General features: G+C 34.6%; 1 protein-coding gene across 12 annotated transcripts in view; it reads left to right on the top strand.

The window, feature by feature from the left end:
• The window catches only part of AGFG1 (ArfGAP with FG repeats 1), a 33,305-nt gene extending 12,724 nt beyond the window's left edge, over positions 1–20,581 (top strand). For 2 of the 12 annotated variants that reach the window (XM_087725454.1, XM_087725461.1), the window contains exons 6-15: positions 231–350; positions 882–971; positions 5,452–5,655; positions 7,989–8,160; positions 9,548–9,627; positions 12,644–12,757; positions 13,274–13,321; positions 14,672–14,827; positions 17,303–17,394; positions 18,021–20,581. In XM_087725454.1, coding sequence (XP_087581580.1) covers positions 231–350; positions 882–971; positions 5,452–5,655; positions 7,989–8,160; positions 9,548–9,627; positions 12,644–12,757; positions 13,274–13,321; positions 14,672–14,827; positions 17,303–17,394; positions 18,021–18,080 — 1,136 coding nt within the window. In that variant the 3' untranslated portion in view covers positions 18,081–20,581. The remainder of the gene's footprint in view (positions 1–230; positions 351–881; positions 972–5,451; positions 5,656–7,988; positions 8,161–9,547; positions 9,628–12,643; positions 12,758–13,273; positions 13,322–14,671; positions 14,828–17,302; positions 17,395–18,020) is intronic. The other 10 variants (XM_014057169.2, XM_087725455.1, XM_087725458.1 and 7 more) reach the window with 10 other exon arrangements.
• Positions 20,582–20,859: the final 278 nt, after the last annotated feature.

Raw genomic sequence — 20,859 nt, 5'->3', positions numbered from 1 at the left:
ACAAAATGGTATTTTCATTTCTGTTGACAGATATTACATCTAAAATATTTTATATATAGATAGAATTAAAAGAAGAGCCATTTCCATGTAGGATAGGTTTGCAAAAGAAAATGTCCTGTACATTGTACTTTCAAGTAGTATAGTTATCCTAAAGTATAGTTATCCTGTTCTGTTCAGTTTATCTTTGTTTTCATATCATTAACATATTTTTGTTCATTTGCACTTTACAGCGCAGAACTCTGCAAACGCAGGTTTTGCAAACTTTGATGCATTTGGACAATCTAATGCTTCGAGTAATTTTGGTGGTTTCCCCACAGCAAGTCAGTCTGCTTTTCAGCACCAAAATACAGGTAGAAATGCTCTAATGTTGTTAATTCCTTTAATATAAACTAATCTGGACACTATAGTTGGAATATTTCTTAGATCTCCTTGTATCTCCTTGTCTTAACACACATAATCTGAAGCTCTGGGGAAACCTGAAAAATGAATGTTCCTTTTCTTTTGCTATACTTGGTGTGGGTTCTGTTCATGCATGAAGTTTTTATATTATAGCTCCTGAATTATTCCTACACATGATGTAAATACTATTTATTGGAAAATATTGGATCATATCTTAAGATAAAGATTCTATCTTTTTCTCATGCAAGATACATTAGTTTGGCTAAAACTGCCTCATGTGTAAGGACTGTTGCTTTCTTCTTTTTTATTTGTTTTATGCTGTAATGATTTTTCCTGGAATGTTAATTGGTATGTCTTGATTTGTGGTTGACCACTTTTCTGTTTCGTTTTCCTTGTTTAAAAATGCTTAAGATTTCTTTTAAATTTTTTTTGTTTTTCCTTTCTGTTAATTTTAACCCCTCACACAATTTCTGGCTGTCCAGCGTTCAGAACGCTTTCATCTAGCTGCAGTTTTGGTGACTTTACTACTTCTGCTTTCCCTGGCCAGGCTATGCGCAGTAAGTTCCACCAAGGTGGGAAACTCAGCTCATTTAATTTATAGTACCATTTTTCCTCATTTCCACTTTGTCATGGTCAAGTTGTCTTATTTGTTCTTCTTCAAAAGGTGCTACCTAATAGTACATGCTTGCTACTGGTATATTGGCTTACTTGCACTTGAGAATTATCCTACCAAATATAGAGTAAAAATCATAGTTACAATGGTTTTCTTTATGCAAATAAGTGGAAAATATAATACAATTTTTAGTATTCATGAAAATCTCAAACATTTCAAATTACTGTATAATGTAGTTCAATTTTTTATGCAACATTGATTCCACATTCCAGCCTCCTGCTGGTTCCTGTGCCTGTCTTTGGACCTGTAGTGGCTCAGGCTTTTAGCAGCTGCTGCCAAATGCTAGATCAGTCTTTAATAATGCCAATTCCACTTCCTCCCCAATCTGGTAATGAATGAGAGGATCAACCTGGAGTGTATCACCAAAACGTTTCTGTGCACTGAGGAAGGTGTTTCCCGCCTAGAAATGTTCCCACAAGGCATGACTCAGGGCAAGAGTAATGGAGTTATCTTAATTAACCAAGAAACTTGGTGGCTTTTAGCAGCACTACTCTGCAGATAACAGGGTATAAAACCTGTTGATAATGATAGTTGACTCTAGAGGTCAAATTGGACTTCTTCTACTGTCCATAATCCCTGCTATGAGCTGTTTTATGCTATGGCCAAGTTGGAAGTCCATAATCACTGTGCATTTCCCCCAGATTACTAAAAGTTTGATTCATGGCAGCAGTCATGGTTTTGTAGAACTATTTTTTGTCTCAGACACATGCAGTTGAGGGATGTTACTGTCCGTTCTTGTGGTCAGATAACTCCCAGGTAGCCTTGGAGTTATCTGTAGCTGCTCTGTACCACAGAATAGAAGAATCCATTTGATTGATCTGTCCCAGGTACTTGATGGATCCCTTTGGGTTTCAGAGGAATTTAGAGTCTTCTCTGAAGCTCTGCACAGCTTAACTGAGGCTTTCTTCATTGTTTGGAACAAGGTGGTGGCAACAGCCTTGTACATACGTATGTGCCTTTGAGACTCCACTTGGATTTTGAAAAGTTGCTAGTTTTCAGAGTAACTGGCAGTTCAAATGGAAAAAGAGAAATCTGGGGATAAACAAAGCATTTATTAAGGATTACCTCATGGTGATAAGAGTGGCAAAGCATAATTATTTTTCTGCTCTTTATCATGTCTACAAACAGGGCTGGTAGCCCAGTTCAAGGTGATCTGGTCCCTCCTGGGCACAGATATGTAGATCTGAGGAACATTGCTAGGGATCTGTGAAGTCTATTTGGTACATGTTTTGCATAAAGCCTCTTGTATCCATTCTGAATTGGATCAGCTTTGGGATTGTGTGTGACATAATTTGGCATGTTTTTGTGATGTTGCTGATAAAATGAACAGGGGCCTTGGGGTGGGAAGTGGAGCCACCTGAATATTAGATTTGACTATTAGGGTTGACACTATGACCCTCATGGTTGGTCAAGAGTTCCTAGGGGATGATGTGTGGTTATATACACAAAGTAGTGAATGTATCCTTTAGGGAGAAGATGATTTTCACTGGAAGGTTCCTGGGAAGATAGCTGTGTTTCAGGTTAGGATATAGTGCTGAAAACATTGATGTATATGACTTTTGATGGGATCAATAAGGAGGCAGCGCATCCATGCTGGCCTTCCTTGATCTTTCAGTGGTTTTCAATACCATTGTACATAATGTCCTTCTGGATTGAATTCAGAAAGTTAAGGTTAGGAGGAAGTTAGTTGTCCTTTCTCTAGGACCAGTTCAAGTTGATGCTAGTGGAGAAAGAGATCCAGCCCTACTGCCCTGTTTTGCAGTATCTTCGGGGCTTTACAATCTCACCTCCTATTTATCTGAAGCTGCTTGGTTGGGTCCTCCATAGGCACAGGGTAAGTATCAATTAGATCAGTGTTTTTCAACCACTGTGCCGCGGCACACTAGTCTGCCGTGACATAGTGTAAGGTGTGCCGTGGGAAAAACACTTTATATATAGTCAATATAGGCACAGAGTTAAATTTTTTTAACATTTTCTAATGGTGGTGTGCCTCGTAATTTTTTTCATGAAAAAAGTGTGCCTTTGCACAAAAAAGGTTGAAAAACACTGAATTAGATGATGATACACAATCTTCCATCTCTAACCAGGACTGGACAAGTAGTGCTATCAGTTTTCCCCAGTGTTTGGAGGCTAAGAGGGATACATGTACTTCAGGTCAGCTGCAGTAAGACTAATTAGCTGTGGTTTTTAGGATCCCTGAAGCTGGAAGCTGTTTGTAGTTCTGAATGGAGTTGCACTTTCCCACATAGAACTATGTATTTTGAAGGTCATCTTGTATTTATAGTTCTTGTTTGAAGAACAGGTGACTACTATGGCCAAAGGGATATTTGCACAACTCCATTCTATTCACTACAGTTTGTTCAAAATACAGCAGCATATGTGGTCATGAGTGCACCATTGTACATGTAATACCGCTACTCATGAACCGTACTGGCTTTGGGATGTAATTTGTGATACTTATTATTGCTTATGAAGCTCTTCATAGCAGAGGTCCAAGTTGGGATTGCATATTTCTGTCTGGGACTACCAATCCTATAAGATCCAAGAGAATACACATACTTTAGGTTTCCTTTGTGAACTACGTCAGCTAATGTGGCGCTTCTGTGTCCCAGCACCTACCCTTTGGAACAGTATGACCCTTGAGTTTCAGAAGAGCCCGATTCTTGTTAGTGTTCTATAAAGTTTTAAAATCTCCAGGCATTAGGCTAGGCTGTTGGATGAAACAGTCTAGTACAGGGGTGTGAAACTGGATCCGGCCCAGGGTTGGATCCGGCCCAGGTGGTGCTTAGATCATGGCGTCACCATGGAAGGTGCTTAGATCATGGCGTCACCAAGGAAACACTGAAGGACTTGCCCACGATGCCTCTGCCAGCAAAACAGAGCTTGGGATGGCTGCACAGGGCCTTCCTGAGCCCCATTTTCGCTGGCAGAGAGTTGCAGGAGGCTGTTGCATCCTAAAATTGAGCTCGGGAGCCCATTTTCGCTGACAGAGTGTGCAGGTCACCACAGGCGCCCCCGATATAAGTGACGTTGAGCTGGCCATGCCCCCACCCATCCCCCGAGGTCAAACACAACCCTGATGCGGCCCTCTATGAGATCAAATTTGACACCCCTGATCTAGTAAATGTTTTTGGATGTTGAAATGTTTTTACCTCTGTAAGTGCTATTTTATGCTGGGTTTTGCCATTGTTATTTTTATTGTTTACCTTCTGTTCTATTTCAGTCGCAGGTTAGTCACTCAAAATAACAATTTCCTAATTAGGTGACTAACTAACTAACTAACTAAATAAATAAATAATGATATTCTGGGGTTAGAGAGCCAATGTGATATAGTGTTAAGGTGCTGAACAGGGTGGAAACACCAGGTTCTAGTCCTTTCTTAAACATAGAAATAAGCTGGTAGCCTTTGGGGCCAGTTATTCTCTCTCTCAGCCTTTTACTGGGTAAATGAAAACATATATCTAGCAACCTGCACTGGACCAGAGTAATAGAATTTGACCCTGATGGTTAATGAAAAGACCTCCATCCAGCAGTGAATTGGTTTGGATGATGTAATTGTTGCTGTTTATTCTATCATATTAATACAAATTATTTGTTTTGAAGTAGAACCTAGTCTGGCTTTCAAATATTTTTATAATTTCCTTATAGCCAGAAAATCATTAAATTACAATTTCCAGTGGCTCAAACCATTGAGATTAATAATGAAGATGCTAGGCATTATAGTTTAGTAGCATCTGAATATCACAGTTTTTCACGTCTTATTTTTGTGGAAGAAGACTGCAAATACTAATTTCTTCAAAGGGAAAGAGAGCAGTGTAATCAAGTACCAACCACTAGCATTCACGTTTGCAGTTTGAAGTTTAAAACATTAAATATTTAATTATCAGAAGTGGTAATGAGGATTTTGTTCTCTTCTGTTTTTAATTCTTCATAGTAATACAGAATTTAAAAATTACAAAAAAATTAGACCATGCTAAATTGATATGAAGTGATATACCTCTTAATTTGATAGTTTTTTAAAAAAAAATTAAAGACATTGTGCTGTTTGTAGGAACTTATCAAATATTGTTTCATTAAAAACATTTAAATCTAATTAAGTTGCAGAAAGAGACGAGCTAAAACAAAACCATGTTTGTGTAAATCATTGAGACTAGTTTTTCTGCAACATGTATTTCCTTCACTCAGCTCTGAGATTGATACAGCTAGGGCGTCCACATTTGGAATTTAAAATACCTGTTTTTAACCAATCAGGATTTTGGAATAGAGAAACTTTATTAAAGGTATAACTAACCGATAAGTTCATTAGCACACATGGTCACCAGATACATTTGAAGAGACTTTCAATGAGCTTGAAAACTTTTTAACTTATTTTGTTGCAGGTGGGAGCGCTCGATCAGTGAATGCTAACTTTGCACACTTTGATAACTTCCCCAAATCCTCCAGTGCTGATTTTGGAGCCTTCGGTGGTTCTCAGAGCAACACAACTGCAGCCAGTAAAGCTGTAGTGAATAAAACATGTCTCCAGTCAGCAGATAAATACGCAGCTCTTGCTAATTTAGATAATATCTTCAGCACAGGGCAAGGTACTAATTCTTATTCTTTGACCTGTTCTCTTACACTATTTATCATGGGTATAGTTTGTTCTGTGATGTACTATTAAAATCCATGAGATTTTTAGTAATTCCTATTACAAACAATCAATACCGTGTTACTATAAAACTTGCATGATGTTACTTGCAAGTTTAAGGCACTGGAATTTATGCAAACATAGTTATTCTGGTGAAAACAAGGATAATACAATGAAAAATATGGATATGTAGTATTTTTTTCTTTGATATAATGCATCAGAAACTATGTTCTACCAGTTATTGAACAAATTATGCATCTGAAGCACTGGGTCTTTTAAAATATAGTTGCTATGAAGAATCTCAGCACATAGTAATTGTAGTTAGGATAGGATAGGATTTTGTGCCTGAATTCACACACATCTTTATTCTGTTTGTTTATAAATTATTTTAACATTTATTCATGATGAAATTGCTAAAACAAAACAAAAAAACCCATCTACCCTGTTATACAAGTAGTCCACATTACCATGTTTAGTGACCAACTTTATAGTGGTGCTGAAAAAGTAACTTGTTGCAGTGCCCCCGCAGTCATGAGTTTGAGATTTAAGCACTTCACAACCAGAGGGCATTTATGACCATTACAGCATCCTGTGGTTGCATGATTTCACATGTAAATAATTCTCAGCCAACATTTGACCAGACAGACAATGGACAAACCAGCAGTGAAATTGTGAAAGATAAAAAGTGAGTTATGATCAGTTTTCCCACTTATGACCATTGCAGCATCCCCACAGTCATGTGGTCAAATTAAGTGTTTGGTGACCAGCATATATTTACAATGGTTGCAGTGTCCTTCGGTCTTCAGATTTCTTTTGCAACCTTCTTAGGAAGCTTCTGACAAGCAAAGTCAAGGGGAGAAGCCAGATTTGCTTAAAGACCGCATGATTCACTTTCAGTGAGTCACTTAACAACCATGACCAAAAGATCGTAAAATGGGGCATGAGTCACTTAACAACTGTTTTGCTTAACAATGGAAATGTTGGGCTCTATTGTGGTCGTACATCAAGGACTACCTGTATATGGAGGTGAGTGTATAAGTGTATATAGATAGATAGATCGATACAATATGTTTCTCGGAGCAGCTCACAGCTCCTCTTATTTGCAATCTCCAACTGCAGTGTTGAAAGATTGAATGTTTAATTAGCTTTGCTAAGTTGTCCTGGCAAGCTTACCTACTTATAACTAAATAGTCCTTATCTGAAACGTATAGTAGTTCCTTCCTCTGGAATTTAATCTTAATGTAATTCAAGCAAGTGTATTTGTCAAATCAAGTATTTCTAAAGTATTGTAGATAATCAAGAAAAACCATCAAAACTTGCTTAGTTTTGTAATTGCTGGAAGAAAACGCTATAAATATATGGCACATAAAATTCTTTTTAGGGACCTAAAGAATCTTAAAGCATATAATTATAAAGCACCCACCAGTCATAATTTATAGGATAATAAAGTTTACTAGTAAAAAATTTGCAGCTTTAATGCACTACACAGTTAAGTGTTTTATAGTGTGTACCTACTACCTTTTCTGAAATGTAATTTTGTTGATAGTATGTTACTAACATAATTATAATCATGGTTTCATAGAGAACATATATCTAATCTATAAAATATATTTAATGTAATAACCTTAAATAGGTTGCTGAAACATGCATTAAAAGAAAACAAATTTATTTCTTCTAGAATCATACCAGTGGGAATGAAATATTTTTGTTTGAAGTTTCCTATTTCCAATGTGCAGTGATATTCTTTTTATTTTTTTGTACCATCAAGAAAAAATCAGCACATGGTTTTCGCCTTGTGACAAACTCTTCACCCGTAGCAGCTATTTGTTTGCTCAGGCCATTTCTTCACACAGTTACTTGGATTTTTTCTCTCTTCCTGGATTATGGAAATTATAGCTATGTATTATACATTCAGTTTAACTGCATGTGAAAATTAAAGCTAGTTAACTATGTGAAAGCCATAAAATGTGTGCAGAGCCTGCAGGATTGTCTCTTGTGTATTTAATCATAAGTATATGCGGTGTGTAGTTGTGTGGCATTAATTTAGTATTTTCCTGAGTGGGAACTCTTGTACAAGGTTTTTTTTTCCTTCTCAAAAAAGATGAATAAGAGGCTGAGTATATAAAATAGTTGAAAAATAAATCTCTTTCCTTCCCAAAACATTTTTAATTGGAAATATGACTTTCTGTGTGTTTTTTTAAATGCTTGTTTTCTAATACTTCTACAGAATTGGCTAACTTGCATTGAAAAATAGTGTGTGAATGTTTAATATTGTGCTTTTATCTTCAGGTGGTAATGAGCAAGGAAATGGCTTTGCTGCCAGTACAGTACCTGCTGTCTCGGCTCCAAGTCAAAGAAGTACATCTTCAGACAAGTATGCAGCCCTAGCAGAATTGGACAGTGTGTTCAGCTCCACAGCAACCACTAGTAATGCATATACTTCCACTAGTAATGTTAGCAGGTACTGTTTCTTGATAAAAGTTTCATGTAAATTTTTCGTGTTTAAACAAAGCAAACATAAAATGGCATCATTTTAATGTGCAAGGGTTTTTGAAATACTGTTACTTGAAAGCAAGATATTTTTGAATTCTGATCATCCATGACCCAACAAGAACAAACCATTATTAGAAGAGAACCATAGCTCATCTTCATCTCAAGAATTATATCACCCTCATATCTTACCCTGAAATGAGAAATATACTGTTGCCTGCAAAAATACAGGTAGTTCTCAACTTACATGCAAAATTGAGCCTAGAATTATGGTTGTAAATCATAGTGATCATTAAGCAAGGTACCCATACAATCACTTTTGTTACCAATCAAATCCATGCCTGCCCCCGCCCCCCCCATTGCGGTCATTAAGTTCAGCATGGGTTGGGTGAGGCCTTGGGAGACACCATTGTAGCACCTCCTCACCCCCCCTGGACCTTCCAGGTCCTCCTGAGGCACTTGTGCTTAGATTTCTCTCATATGATCTAAGAATTGTAGCTGCTCTCAGATTGGGCCTACTTCTGGTATGGCATCAGATGCCTCTGAATACTGTAGGAAGGGCGTGGCGGATTGGCCTGTTCTTCTCAAATGTGATCTTCACAAAAGGTAAGACACGTGACAGCAAGTAAGAAGAGGAGGCCCAAAGGTGTATTGGGACACAACTGGCTGGGAAAGAGTGCCAAGGGATGGGATGCCTGGTGGGATAGGGAGGAAGATAGGTGGGTGGGCCCGATGTTGTGTCTGCAGTTGTTTATAAGGGTAGGCAGATTGCCAAGCACCCTAATTTTGTTCACGTTTTCACAGGGTACTGCAGAAGCCATAACTTTAGATAAAGGTCAAAAGTCCCTTTATTTTGAATGCCATTGCAATTTCAAATGGTTGCTGATCAAACAGCCTTAAGTCGAGGACTACCTGTAGTAGCTCGAAAGCTTACCAAAAAATACTGTCAAAAATACTGTCAAGTTACTTTCTTGGAACAAACTTAGAAACTATACTTTCAAGATTAATCATTAACATTTCTAATATCTTAATTACATTTTTATGAATGCTAATATTTATAATCCTCTTTTAATCTTTAATCTTAGGAAAATCCATGCCATCTTTAGTGAAATTCTTGTCATAAAATGTAACTTTTGTTCTGAATTTAATTTCTTACCAGTTTCTTTATTTTCTATGCATGTTATTAGTTACCTGGGGATCACAGTTTTCAATTGTATTTAACATCATTTTGAAAATGATTGCAAATCAAACCAGATTGTCTCTTAAATTAACTTAAAATGGATTTTATGTTTCCATGTTGAGTGATTAGCTGTAAATGTACAAATGTTGTACAACTGATGAATATGAATTATTTTTAGTAATGCTTTTGGAACAGTTCCAGTTGGTGCTAATACACAGACGCAGTCTACATCATCCGGTGTTCCTGCTCAGTTTGGAGGTATTATATTACTAATCTTTCTAAACAATATCTGATAGATTCACTTTGCATGATTATATTTTAGCTTGTACCCATCACTAGGTATAATAAATTAAATTTAAACTAAGACTACCTCTGAGACAGTTTGTATCTGTTCATGATCTAAGCCAGGGTGCTTTATATAAGAAACAAAATGGAGAGACTTCTAGTGGAAAAATGACAATTTATTGTTTCCAACACTCTTGGAGACAAGGTCATACATAGATGGCTTTGGTCACTGCACAGCAGGAGGCCTTCTTTTTTCTTCCAGATTGAAGGAGGAAACCAGAAGTTGGCCCATTTGTCTTCTGGATTGTGACTCCTTGAGAGTAAATTGTGAAAATAGGTTTCTTTGATTGACATGAGTTGAGTAATAGGAGGTAAAATCTCCATCAAGTTCACACTGCAGTGAAGCTGAATTTATGGACACCTTTGCAGTTATGGAGAGACTTAATTTTTGGAGCAGATTTAATATTTCATTTTGGTGGCTGTATTTCTGGAACTACATTTAGATAGAAACATTGGAAATTTATACTTTCTAGACTTGCAAAAAGTTGGAAATTAAAGAGACTTAAATATTCAAATAGAAAGAATTTTATTTTTGAAAGACTGAAGAAGAGCAACAGAAGAATAGGACTTAGGTATGCTCATAGCAGATGACTGCAAAATAAGTAAAGAGTGTGGCCAGTTAGTTGTGAAGGCAAACAAATTCTGGGATGCATTCTCTAGAGGAACAGGAAAAAAGAGATCCAAATCCTGCTATATAGGGCTTTAGTCAGATCCCATTTAGAATCCTGTATCCAGTTCTGAGCAACCCTCTTTAAAAAGATATTGATAAGATTGAACAAATCCAGCGACTGGCAACAAAAATGATGCAAAGTCTGAAGGATAAAACATATCAGGAAAGATTAGAGGAACTGAATATGTACACTCTGGGGAACATGATTGAAACCTTTAAATATACAAAGGGTGTGAATTACCAGTAGGTACTAAAAGGCAGTATTTTCGTTATTAAGCAGAAATCAAGAACAAGGGGACATAACCTCAAAGGGACTGGAGGGAAATTCAGAAGTAATGTTAGAAAGTATTATTTTGCAGAAACAGTAGGAAGTTGGAACCAATTTGCAGCAAAGGTAGTGGGTCAGTCATCAGTGAGTTTAAACATGCTTGGGATAAACACGCCTATCATCTGACAAAAAAATACAAATAAAACTAAGTATTAAATAAAAATAAAAAATAAACAAAAAACATTGCGCTGTGGTGGTACAGTGGCAAAAATGCAGTATTGCAAGCTAACTCTGCCCATAGCCTGGGGTTCAATCCTGACTGGCTCAAGGTTGACTCAGCCTTTTATCCTTCTGAAGTTAGTAAAATGAAGACCCAGATTACTAGAGGGCAATATGCTGGGATTCTAAACCACCCAGAGAATGCTGTAAAACACTATGGAGAAGTGTATAAGTCTAAGTGCTGTTGCTAAAAATTGAAAAGGACAGATTTGATGGTCCACGTGGTCTTTTTGTGCTGTCAGTTTTCTGTATTTCTATGAAAATTGAAAACTTCCTCTTTAGCAAATTTGCATTGTGGCATTACAGTTTGAAGTTCTGAATGGCATTGGGGTTTTTTTAATTATTATTTTCTCTACCTTGCCACTAATTGGTTGGATTTATAAACAAAGGATTTCCTTTTTTTGAAAGAGTAAATAAAAAAATATCTTGTGTGGGAAATGTGTCTTGTTTACATGTCAATTGTAAAACAAAGGTTGATTACTAGAGTACAAAATGGCTACTTTAAAGGAAATATTTGATTTATTGACTTGTGAAGTGCCTGAACTTTTTAACTCTTTACTGCAACCAGAAGTTATTACTAATGATGAATATATCACACTTAGACAACAAAGATGGATTCACTGCACTTACAAATGCAACTGGAAAATCATTCAAAAATTGAAAATAAATTTGGGTATTGCGCTTTCAATTTGAAATATAAGAGATTTATTGTAGTTACTTCATGGAAACTAGAAATGGGCTTGAAAGATAATAAGAATTTCAGGGAGAAGAAGAAAAGATACAAGAAGAAATCAAGAGTCAGAATTTTATTTATGGAATTTAAGCATATTTGAGAGAAGAAAGGAAAAATATATTAAATTAGTTATAGATAGTTATGGTTGATGTGTTGAATGGTTGTCTAAATTGGATAGTGTTTCTTTTGGAAATGTCTATTGGAGTAATGGATTTGTTTTTGATACTTAATAAGATGGTCATTTTTTGTTATGTAAATGAAATGGAAAAGGAGTTACATATTGTTATTAGATATTTTTGTTAATTTTTATTGGATATTTACTCATTAATAAGGAAGCCATAGATTTAAAGATGAGTTTATAGAAATTGGGGTGAGACATGGAATGAAGAGGTATTTGGTTGTATTTTAAAAGCTAGTGATGTTAATGAAGCTACTTTTGGGCTTATTGAGAAAAACTAAAAGGAATTAATTTTGATTTTTAGAAATAATGAGACTTTTAAACTACGAGTTGGATGTATTTTTTATCTATATCTGTATAAAAGAAAGAAACCAGGTTCTTTCTTTTTTTCCTCTTTTTGTACTTTTTTGGATTTTCTACCTGATTTTAATTTTTTTTTATTCCTGCTTGTTCACATTTGTTCATATTTATTTATTAAATTTTAATAAAATTAGTTCTTTTAAAAAATGGGCAATTTGTAATGATGATTTAATCTTTGTAAACTAAGTGATGGACTTTCGTATTCTTCAGCTCCTGCAAGTAATGATTTGATTTATTCCACAGCTGATTCAGCTAATTCAGATAAAATGCAAAACTATAGTTAATTCCAATTTCCTTTTTGCTCAGGTATCAGTCTTGTGTCTAAGTTGGTGTATTAAGCAGACTATGATAAAACTACCTCATTGATTAAAATATAACTTAAAACTGATTTGCCATGCTGTTGATATAAGCAAATTTGTAAAAACCATATCCTTTTCTCAGTGTCAGTGCTTCATTTTTCAGCAACACCATCCACAAATCCATTTGTGGCTCCACCTGTAGCTGCAGTAGCCGCATCAACAAATCCATTCCAAACCACCAACCGAGGAGCAGCAGGTTAGGAAAAATATATCTACAGTTATGTTTGATAGCAATTTTTGTTCTATTTTTGACAGGTGAACATAACTTTGTGGTATAGTTAATGTACTAAAGATGTTCAAGTAGTTATGAAATCTCATGGGCGTTAGACTTATCTTTTTGGGTTGAATAAGCAATATAAATAGATCATCTAAATCCTTTTAATTGCTTTTTGAAGGTTGAATCTATTTAATAACATGTTTGTAATTTAGGCACTTGGGCTACTCTTGTAGAACCCTTTAATATTTGAATTTGTTTTTACAGATTTAACTTTGATATCATTTATTCTTTTATTTTTGGGGGACACTTATGTGTTGTAAAGCTAATAATTCTACACTGCTGGTTAAAACAAATTTATTTCAGTGTTTTGAGAAATAACTTAAAAAAATTAATGAAATATTTTGAAGTTTTTATAAAGTGATTACATGTTATCAACTGAAGCAGTTGTTTATAAATAAATTGACAATATCTGGTCTCTTTGTGACTTCTCATAAGGCCTTTCAGGAGCAATTCACTCTCATATATTTCCTCAGGCTCACTTTGGTAGGTGGCCACATTTTATATAAATTTCAGGTGGCTAATTTTTTATTTGCTTGTGAACGCTTACTGCAGTTACAAGTTCCTTTGCATGTACAACTTTTTCTACCTTCCTTCCATATTATGAAATGGAGTGGGCATGGATGGTGATTGACTATAAATATACCTTAACACATTACTTGTTGTAAATTTAACACTTCAGTCCTAAGCACGTGTATTTAAAAAATATGACATTAATTTCATTGGGACTTGCTGTCAATTAAGTGTGCTGTCAATTAAGTGTGCTTAGAGTTGTGAGCTAAAGTTGCTACATTTTACCTCCATGGTCACATATGTAGAACGTTTAAAATGAGTTTTGAAGCTTGTACCCCTAATACTTTTAGTAATACTAATGATGTCAAACCATTGTACCTTGTCACAATGTGTTTGATTTTTCTGTATTAGCAAATACAGTTAGTTATCTTCCCTGCTAATAATGGCTTGTGTAAGCTTTGTTGGTCTCCTATCTGTATCTTGTCTATTTTATATTTGTGCACCTATTTATTCCACAATAAGCGCTTTCATCATGTCTTTCTTGACTAGCCATAAATATTGATTGATGGATGTGTTGATAAAGTTATGCCAGATCTCTAAAACATAATTTTTATATGAAAAAATGCTTCAATAGAGTAATTCTCAATAATTGTACACCTGAAGCTTTTGATTATATATCACAAAACTCTGCAAAATTTTAAATTGTTCATTTCTAGGTTGTGTCACATGTATAATTATTGGATAATATCCTTTACATACTCTATTCAAAATTCAAGAAAGTGATTAATGAACATTTTTGTTTAATTTCACCCTTTCAAGAAAAAGAAAAATAGTGTTAGTTGCAGTTTTAAGAATGAATATTTATTGATGTAGTCTGATTAAGTGGAATTTGTTTCTTGGTCCATGCTGTGAACCAAAGAGAATTTAGTTTGCAGCTGAAGCAGTTTATTAGAATTTCTACAGTGTTCTAACTTTTTATAAGGATTGCTTTGTAAGAATTGCTTTTTCTTTAGTGAGCTACATGATTTCATGATGCTCTAGACATTTTTTATGCTCTTTAATTATTCTCTATTAAAATCATCAAAAATTAGTGTTTGTGTTATTTAGCCTTCCTATTTCCCAAAAAATGAAAATACCTTCAACAAGGTACTGGCAAATATTATATCAAAGGAACAGTCCAGACAGTTTTGGCTATATGTCAATAAAATCTAGAAGTTTAAGGCTAGCCATGTGACTGGTTGCTTCACAAAGAATTCTGCCAAAATGCTTTTTAATGTGACGTTTGAACACAAAAAAATTGATTCCTATTGTTTCTTTCATCAGCAACAACATTTGGCACAGCTTCTATGAGTATGCCTGCAGGATTTGGAACAACTGCCTCATACAGTCTTCCTACTAGCTTTAGTGGTAACTTCCAGCAGCCTGCATTCCCAGCTCAGGCAGCTTTTTCTCAGGCTGCTTTCACTCAGCAACCTAATGGTAAATGCTTGCATTTTACATTTTGTTTCAAGAGTACAGTGGTTATTTTAAAACAATTCATTTTCCTGGTTTATCTTTGAAACTTTTATTTGCCATGTTTTCGTTGGTGGGCCAATGAAATAATGTATTGCATGTATAAATGTAACTGGTAATGTACAGGCAGTTCATTTAGTGCATTTGAAGTTACAACAGCACTGAAAAAAGCGACAGGACTGTTTTTTATAGTTACAACCATTGTGGCATCCCCATCTTCACATGATCAAAATTCAGATGCTTGGCAACTGACTCCTATTTGTGATGGTTGCAGTGTCCTGAGTGATGTGATCACCTTTTGCCATCTTCTGACAAGCAAAGTCAATAAGGAAGCCAGGTTATTTAGCAATCATGTTACTAACAACTGCAGTGATTCACTTAACAACTGTGGCAGGAAAGGTCATAAAATGGGGCAAAACTCACTTCACAACTGTCTCACTTAGCAACGGAAATTGTGGTCATAAGATGAGGACTACTTGTATAGGGAAACAACTGTGAAAAATCACCTGATCAGACTGTATGCATATTATTTATTTTTATTTATTTAAACGTTTGTGAGCCACACCAGCTTTGGGTTTGTTCAGCAAAGCTAAAAACATCAGCACTAAAGTACAATTAAATAAAAACTATAGTAACAAAGCCATTATTTTGGTCTTAAAAGCTTGCCAAAGTGCAAGTAGGGAAAATGTATTTCAAAGTGGGAGGCTATCACAAAAAAGACTTGTCACCTTGTCTGATTTTAGAAGAGTTAGAACACATGGCCAGAATCATTTGGTCCATATATAATTTATATTAAAACTTTACACAAGATTAAAAACCAATAGTGAGTAATATAAATTCAGGAAGAAAAAAAAGAGAGAGAAAGGAAGGAAGGAGGGAGGGAAAAAGTACAAGAAAAAATTAGGAAAAAAAATTTAAAAGATAAATTCACAGCAGTTATTACAAATATATTTTAATGAAACTCAAATACTTCAGCCACCAAATGAAAAGAAAGAACTCATTAGAAACAGCCCTGATGTTGGGAAAGATTGAAGGCAAAAGGAAAAGGAGACATCAAAGTATGAGATGGTTAAATAGATGTGTCATCGACACGGTGGGTATGAGTTGAGCAGACTGAGAGTGACAATGGAAGAAGGGCCTGGTGTGCTGTGGTCAATGGGGTCACGAAGAGTTGGACACGACTTAGTGACTGAATAACAACATACAGTTAATTATTTTAATCTTTCTATAATCTATCCTGTCTAAATCATTAAAACCATATATCACAAATTCATTTTTTTCCTTTTTACACAAAATGTCCATAAGAGGCTTTCAGTTGCCAATAAATGTAGATGATGACTTTTCTCTGATCAAAAACGTCAAGTTTTTCACTTCAGCAAAATCTGTCAACTTCATCAACTGTAGTAGTGTCAACTCCATTCTATGCTGGATATTGTTCAATCTTTCAATCTCTATGCCAATAGTGATATTTCCAAATAATCATATATTGAAGTAATGTTATCTGATGTTATTTTCTGTTTATCCATTAATTTTAAAAGGAACAAGAATCACATTTGGCAACCCTGATATGTCCCAGTGCTAATTTGTATAGAGTTTTATAGGTAATTTTGAATTGTCCCACAAGCATATTAACGTTCATTCAGTGACTACAAATTGGTATAACACAATTTCTACTGCAGCTTAAGTAGGAGCTGCAAGTCCAGGAGTACTGTTAAAGCTGTCATGAAACTGATGTTACTGAATCGCCTAGTTGTTTATGGACAAGATTTGAAAAGATTTTAACTTATTTCTCCAAATCTAATCTCTAACAAGAACTATTTCAGGACATGTATATCATCTCCAGTTTAGTCTAAAGTGGCAATGTTCCATTGAGGGTCACCTGCATATCAATGATGCCTCATTCCAAAGCCATAAATGACCACCTATAGGAAGAAAGAGAGAGAAAATGTATGTTGCTAAGCAAGGTAGTTGTTAAGTGAGTTTATTATTTAGGAACTTTTTTTCCTCAATTGTTAAGTGTATCACTAGTTTTTAAGTGAATCATGCAGTTATTAAGTGAATCTGATGCTGACTTGGAAGGTTACAAATGGTGATCACATGACAGTGCAACAGTCAGAAATACATGTCAGTTGCCAAGTGACTGAATTTTGATCATATGAGCATGGGGATGCTGCAACAGTCATAACTGAAAAACAAGACACTTTTTTCATTAATGTAACTAAATGAATGGTTATAAGCCATTCATTTTAATTTACTGTTAATATATTTTAATATATGGGATCCCATTTTGATTGGAATAAAACATTTAATTGATTGTTTAACTGATTTGATTGAAAATATTTAATTCAGTGATAAAGGGACTGATTTTGGGGAATGAAGTTTATGCATGATGTGATATTTGACATCTAGTCTAGAAGTAATTTTTGGTATTTTATTGCAAAGGTACTGGCTTTGCTGCGTTTGGACAGGGAAAATCAGTAGTAACCCCATTTGGACAAGTTACAGCTGTTGGAGTCGCCAGTAATCCTTTTATGGTAAGTGAATACTATGGGTCAGATTTATGGGTTTCTTAATTCATATACATATCTTGAGAAATAGGTTGTCCTCAAAAGGATACAAAAAAGGGAATATCAACCCCCACCCACCCCTCAAATCCTAAACCTGCAACTTTCTCTGGGATATTTTAGATTATTTATATTTAATCTTTTATTTAATTCTATCTTATGTATAATATGATCCTCATTTAATTGAAATTGAAAAATTGCATCATCTAAAAACAATGTTAGGAGAGTTAAATGATATAAATAGGATTCTAAAATGTTAATTAATTTAAATAATTTAAAGAGACAATGTTTTGTTTTTCATCAATCTTGAGAGGCAGAGAGAATAAAAACCTATCATTGAGAAAAAATAATTTTGATAGCTGTACAGAAATATAGTTTTCAAATTTGAAATGATATGTGTATATAGTCATTAATATACACACACACACACACACACACACACACACACACACATACTGTGCACAGCAGAAATAAAAGCACTATCAGTGACATTTCTGTTTCATGAATTATTCAAACTCTTGCAAGTATTCATATAATTTATATTTGAAATTGGTTTGTCAAGATGTATGTGTAATTATTTCTTCTTTTTCTTTTAGGCAGGAACAGCAACGGGGCCTTTTCCAGCAGGAAGCTCATCAACCAATCCTTTCTTATAGCCTTATAGACACTTTACTTAAAAGAACTCTATGTGATCACATAACATCTCTATGCCTCTTGCACTGTTGTCTTGTTTCACTGACCTTAGCTTTAAACACAAAATAAGTCTTTCAGAAAAAAAAATAGTCTGCGTTGTGTATTAAAACCAAGGAACACCAGGTGATGTACAAAACATGGAACTGTGGTAACATCCTTTCTTGTGCAATGGCAGGAGAATGTTAATAGTATCATGTATATTAAAATTGGCTAATATTAAGTTATTGCAGATATCATTCATTATGCTGCAGTATTGTACATATTTTTCTCTTAGGAATTAGTTATTTGTGCATATCAGTATTTGTAACTTTTAACACACTGTTATGTGAAAAACGTTACTGGGAGAAATAGATCAGCCAGTTTAAGGTGCTGTCATATATCTTGGAATGAATGGCCTATATCATTTTAACATTGCTTGTTGGGATTTATGAATTCAGAACTGAAGTTTTATTCATTTCTTGAAGTGTTTTTTTCCCTTTCCTGAAGAGCTCTTCTATTTATACATGCCTAAATTCTATATAATGTGGAGGGATACCTGTCTGCATAATAAAGCTGATCATGTTTTGCTACAGATTGCAGGTGGAAAAAATAAATATTAAAAAAGTTTGTTGTTGTCAGCATTTGCACTAACCAATTTTATTAATTTTCAAAATCATTGACAAAATTTTGAGATGGCATTATTTCTTTGGCTGTTTCAGTAAGGTTGCAAATTGTTAACAGTACATCCTGTTAACAATAGGAATGTACCTACTGATCAATCAGTAAGATATGAAATTGCCTTTATTTTGAAAACTGTCTAACAAATTAACTTAAATTGTGTAGTACAGAATATATTTCATTTCATTTATTGTTTAAATGTTTCTTCATTTCATCTTGTGGTCATTGTTCATTCTTATTACTGAAAACAAATTGGTAAGATTGATTTTGCAGCATTATTGAAACCAAACAGCCAGCAAATACTTAATAAAACCAAACTTTAGTTTTGGTATGGATGTACATACTATGGATTTTGAATGAATATCGTGCTCCTTACCAGTAGAATTATTGTTCAGTTATTTGCAAAGTAAATGCCATGGTAGCATATTTATTGATGAAGGCTGATTGAACAATGTTTCTGTAGATTTTAGGTAATTGTAACTCAAATACTTGATGTTTGTCAATAGAAACACATATTTTGTATGCAATTATATTTTCGGTGGCAAATATAAATCCACACACAGTGTAATACTGACACAGGCCATTACTTCATAAAATTAAGTGACTTGAAGATTTGAACCAAGATGATATACCATGCTTTTAGAGTGCATTGATACAGAAAAGATCTGAATTTCTCTCAAAGGATGGTTGATTAATTGGGAGGGAAAGGTGTTTGTAGTATTTAAAGACATTGCTTCAGATTGTCATTAGCATTAATCTGGGATATAAAAATAGTACTTAATATCCTTGCTAGTGGACAAGGCTATTTGGAACATTGAAATAGCACATCCCTACATATCCTATACTTTGGGTAGAATGTAAAGTACTGTAAAGTAAAGGATTTTTCAAAAAGTTTCCTCTAAGATTTTCAATAGGAGGATGGAAATTAGGGTGGAGAAAATATGTTTGGTAAACTACCAGTTTCTGTCTGGAATTACGAGGTTAGTGGATTTCTGAATTTTCTGTAGCCTTTTTGAGAGATAGCTTAAAAGGCAAACAGAATGTTATGTTTGGATGTCTGCTACCCTGTGTTAGTGCTGAATTGTCTCAAAAAGGCAATTTTATGTGTTCCGGTATATGCAACATTTGTCTTAGTTTCAGTGAGTGCATCTTGATGAAAAGGTGAATGGAGTCAGGTTAAAAACTTTCGAGTCATTTTAAATCATGAAAAAATATGTCATTTTCATATATACAGACATTAATTTGCAGGAATTTGGGTGAGTGAATCCTTAAAATTGCAATTAAAAGTTTTCACCTGTATACAGAATGTGGCATAAGAATCAGCAAAAAAACCCCATTTTTTTTAAAAAAATGATTGAAGAACCTCAGTTATTTAGTGGAATAATAATTCTGTAGAAGAATGTTTTTAACTCATCCTTGGTACTGTGTTTCTACCTTCTTTCCCCTCTTAGACTGCCGTTGGCTCTGCTGGGGAGAATGGGAATATAATGCATTCACTTAGATGCCTTGAATTTTAAGAACAGGAATTTTCCTTTTCTGCTGCTTTTCATTTCTAAGTTTTTTAAAAAATTCATTGTATCAGTGCTTAAGGATAAGGTGGTATTTTTACTGTTGAACTTAATATAATTCTCATGTTGAATTTTTGTTTCAGGTGATAACAAAAGACTTTTCTATGCTACTTTTTCTAGAAATTATTTTCATTCTCTGAGTAATATTTAAATTGAACAACTGTTTTTTTTTAAATTGAAATTAAGTGTGTGTATATTATGAATAAAGCAGCCTTGCAGCATGTAACTGCAAGCACCAATTGGCATACTAATGTTTGATAGAGATAATCCTGGAATTCACACAGTGGCAGATGACTAAATCTGAGATAACAGTACAATACCCATCCTCATTGAGCTCCCCAGTAAAACATGTCCAGTCAGTTAAATGGAATCTAACATGGATCCACATCTTAATGGGCATAAAGCATTTCTGCAAAAAATATGCTAATATAATTTTGACTGTTGCATCAGATGAATTTTTCAGGAATTTTATACTGTATACTGCTATATTTAGATATTTAAATATTAGAGGTCTGGT

This window comes from Thamnophis sirtalis, unplaced genomic scaffold (assembly GCF_051295495.1).
Source record: "Thamnophis sirtalis isolate CommonGarterSnake01/CBP01778 unplaced genomic scaffold, rThaSir2_p1.2 scaffold_11, whole genome shotgun sequence".
Lineage (NCBI taxonomy): Eukaryota > Metazoa > Chordata > Lepidosauria > Squamata > Natricidae > Thamnophis > Thamnophis sirtalis.
This window is presented reverse-complemented; position numbering and strand designations above follow the sequence as displayed.